The sequence below is a fragment of the Pygoscelis adeliae genome, unplaced genomic scaffold (genome assembly GCF_000699105.1).
Source record: "Pygoscelis adeliae isolate BGI_AS28 unplaced genomic scaffold, ASM69910v1 Scaffold197, whole genome shotgun sequence".
Taxonomy (NCBI): domain Eukaryota; kingdom Metazoa; phylum Chordata; class Aves; order Sphenisciformes; family Spheniscidae; genus Pygoscelis; species Pygoscelis adeliae.
Genome location: NW_008825105.1, coordinates 1903589 through 1907090, shown reverse-complemented (window position 1 = coordinate 1907090; position 3502 = coordinate 1903589). Strand labels below are relative to the sequence as shown.

The window sequence follows — 3502 nt, the reverse complement described above, 5'->3', positions numbered from 1 at the left end:
AAAGAAATCTGTGCAATAAATAAAATCAAGTGACACTAAAATATCTACTCCGGGCCCTCGCCCTTTCTCTCCTAATAACCCGACAGGAATGCGAGTGCACTCAGTTGTGAAGTTGCTGCCCGGAGAGCCCGGGAGCTTTTCTTTTCTGCCGCTGGAGAGGGGGATGCTTTGAGTCTGCTGATGTTTGTGTCTCGCTGTGGGGCTGGGGGAAAGGGGGGTGGCAAGGCGCTCTGCCTTTCAGGTTTTTCTCTCCTTTTATTTCTTTTTTTTTTTCCTTCTTCTCCCCCCCACCCCCTTTCCTCTTTTCTTGTCGGTCCGGTGGGGAGGGTGGAAGGAGGGAGCGAGGCCGGAGAAGGAGAGGTGCGGTGCTGGGTTTGCCTTTGTAGCAGCAAGGTGGGGGGGGAGCCGTGCCCCCAGCCGGGGCCGGGGCTCATTCTTCCAACCGGAGAAAGGCGGGAGAGCCCAGAGGTCCCCGGCTTTTCTTTTGCTCGTTTAAAAGTGTTACACGTTTATGGCTCTTTGCGTCGCGTTTCCCGCTGCAGAGCGGGGTTTGGTAGCCTGAAGTATTTAGGGAAATTCTCGTATTTAGGGAAGGGAGAGCTGGGGTGGTTTGCTCCCTTCGTCCGCCTTCCCCACGGTGGTTTTGAAGCACGGGAGAGCCCCCGGGTTGTGGCTGGCAGGTGGTTTGTGGAGGTCTCGTGGGGACGCTCCCCGCTGCTGGCACCCCGGCATCTCCCCGGGTGCGTGGGGGTGGTCCCACCTCCTCCTCGGGGGCGATCCTGGGTTTATCCTCCGCTCTGCACCGGGGCTCCCGAAATGACCCTGCCGCCACCACGGTGTCACCTGCCACTTCTGGAAGTGGAAACTTGAAATTTCCTGTCCCGTCCTCTTTGATTTCCAGCTCCTCCGTTACGCGGGGCAGGGGGGGCACCTCGCAAACCCGTCTTGGGGGACGCACACACACGGTTCGGTCCTGCCCTGGGAGGGACGTGCCGTGGGCATCTTCCCCACGGAGGGATGAGCTCTGTGTTAGCAGGAGAGGGAGAGAAAAAGGGGGAAAACAAAACCGCAAATGCACTTGGAAACCCATCGTTCGCCTCAGATGATGTAAAAAATCCTCCGCGTGCCACTTCTGGAGACCCCGACGCACCCGAGAGAAACACAGGGGTAGCGACTTGCTTGAAAATAAAACCAGGGGCCGTGACATCAGGTTTGCAGCGAGTTGCTGTCGGGCTTGCGACCCTGTCGGGCTGGCCCTGCTCGCCCCTCCGAGCAGCCGCGGGGGCTTTGGCCAGTAAAGCTCGCTCCTCTGCCAACTGATGGGAGAGCAGTATGGGGAAGGGCTCGCACCCCTTTTATCATCTTGCAAAACCTTCCCCCTCCCCCTGCTCGCTGTGCTGCACCTTTTAGAGTCAAGTATAACTTGCAGGTCAGGATGGGGCTGGGCACAGCTTGAAAAACTTCCAAATCTCCCCCCCCCCGTCACCAGCTGCAAGTGTTCGTTGTATAAAATACAGCGAAGATGCTGCTTGAGGTTTTTTTTTTTAAACTTTTCCTAATTTAACCCCCTTTCGGCAATCGTACAGGCAAGTCTCTATGCTAAAACATGTTGCTGGTAATCAGACTGCCCGTGACAAAAACGTGTCTGCAAGTGGAACGGCATCAGGGAAAGGGAAGAATTAAGAGGCAGAAGCAGCGGAGGAGGAGAGCTGCTCCCTTCAGAGGTCGGCAGCGCGATGCTGCGGAGGAAAACGCCACCCGTCCGCCCGCCACGTTTTATTTTATAAAGATCCTGCTGGAGGAGAGATTAGATCTGGGGACGGAGCTGGAGGGAAGTCATTAAGGGATTACGACGCAGACGTGGGCGCGGGGCTGGCTGTAACGGCACCTGGATACCCAGGCAAACGAGCCCTGCGTGTGCGAAGCACTTGGCACAGGCAGTCGGGATCCTCTCTTCTTTTTTTTTTTTGTTTTTTTTTTCTTTTTTTTTTTTAAAAGGAAGGGGTAATAGAAACACTATCCTGCTAATTGTGGACATGACCCACTGAAGCGTCTGAATTCGGCCCCAGGCGACACTTACCGCCCGGCTCTCGTGCCCCGGCAAGTTGGCGAAAAGTCTTTTGCGGCGTGTTCTGGTGGAAACCCTCCACTTGCGCCGCCGTCACCGGGACCAGATTAGGAGCAAAACCACGCTTATTTTTTAGCAAAATAGGGAGGGTGGCCGTGGGAGGAAATTTCTCCTGGTCCCGATGGCTCGGCTCTGCCGGGGGCTCCTGGGTGTGTTTATCGGAAGCGAAAGGTGCAGTAATAAAACTTTTCTGTGGAAGATTACTTTCAAAACCGTGGAAAGGTGCAAAAAAAAAATATAAATTCTTCTTAATGTACCAGAGGAGGAAAAAAAATCCCGTGGGGGCCCCAGTTCAGAGGTGATTTGGAAGCTGTTTATTCTGCCTCATTGGCAAACCTCCTCCATGTGACCGGCTTCGGTGGGGAGCTGGCACCGGCCGGCCGGGAAACCGCAGATGGGGCTGGGGAGCGCCGGGATGGTCCCGGGGCTGGCGGGAAGCAGGGGAGCTACGGTCCCCTGGGGAGGAGGAGGAGGAGGAGGAGGAAGCCCCCCGGGTGATGGGTATGTGCTCTGTGTCGTGCAGGCTGCTTGGTGACTCCCGAGGCTCGGGGAGATGCCGTCCCCCGGAGGGTGTTTTTGCTCGGGCACCGATGCTCCCGTTTAAACAAACACGGGGCCGCGGCAGGGATCGGCCGGGATGAGCCGCTCGCCTGGAGCAGGCGGTGTTGAAACAACTTATTTCAACACACCTTTGCCAGGTTGCTGGCGGAGCTGGGTTTATCTGGTGGGATTTAACTGCGCCGAGGCTCATAAAGGCATAAAACACCAACGGTGCCATTGGGGCAGCGAGCGCTTCCCGTGCACTTGGGCAGGGCGAGCCGAGCATCACACTGCAGAGTTGCCTCGGGGGCCAGGAGCTGTTGAAGCCCTGACCCCCAACCCTCTGGCCGTTGGCTTGCTTCCTCCGAGTCCCGCTTTATTCCACAAACCATAGATTTTAGGTGAGTGTTTTCTTCTTGTCTGCTTACTGTGAATCTGCGAGCTGGGGACTGTCCTTTATTTGTTTGCCTGTAGCGAGATCTGGTTGGGGACCACCTAGGAGAAGCTGTCACGGGCTTGGTAAAAGATGTCTTTGACTTAGAAAAGCGGGAGAGCGGAGGAGGGCTCGAGGTAGGTTGCTTAATGCAAAACGTAGGGCCAGAACTTGTGCTCGTGAGCGAAGGATGTGCTGGGATCTCGTCTACCCAGGGCTGTCCCCTCTTCCCGGTGACCCCTCAGATTTTGGTTTTCTGCCTGCAAGTTGTCCGCTGCGGCCCATTAGTGGGAATGCGTTTGCCCAGTGACTTTCTGCCAGTGCTTCTTGGCCCGGGGAGGGGGGGGGTTGGGGGGGGGGGGGCTCCCCCCGGCGGTGGGGGCTTTGGGGGGGCGCCGCCT

General features: G+C 56.8%; 1 protein-coding gene across 1 annotated transcript in view; it reads right to left on the bottom strand.

The window, feature by feature from the left end:
• Nucleotides 1–3502, bottom strand: part of LOC103919870 — a 133666-nt gene that overhangs the window by 127578 nt on the left and 2586 nt on the right. The window contains 1 exon segment of the mRNA XM_009327459.1: nt 761–1024. Within this exon segment, the coding sequence (XP_009325734.1) occupies nt 761–1024 (264 nt within the window).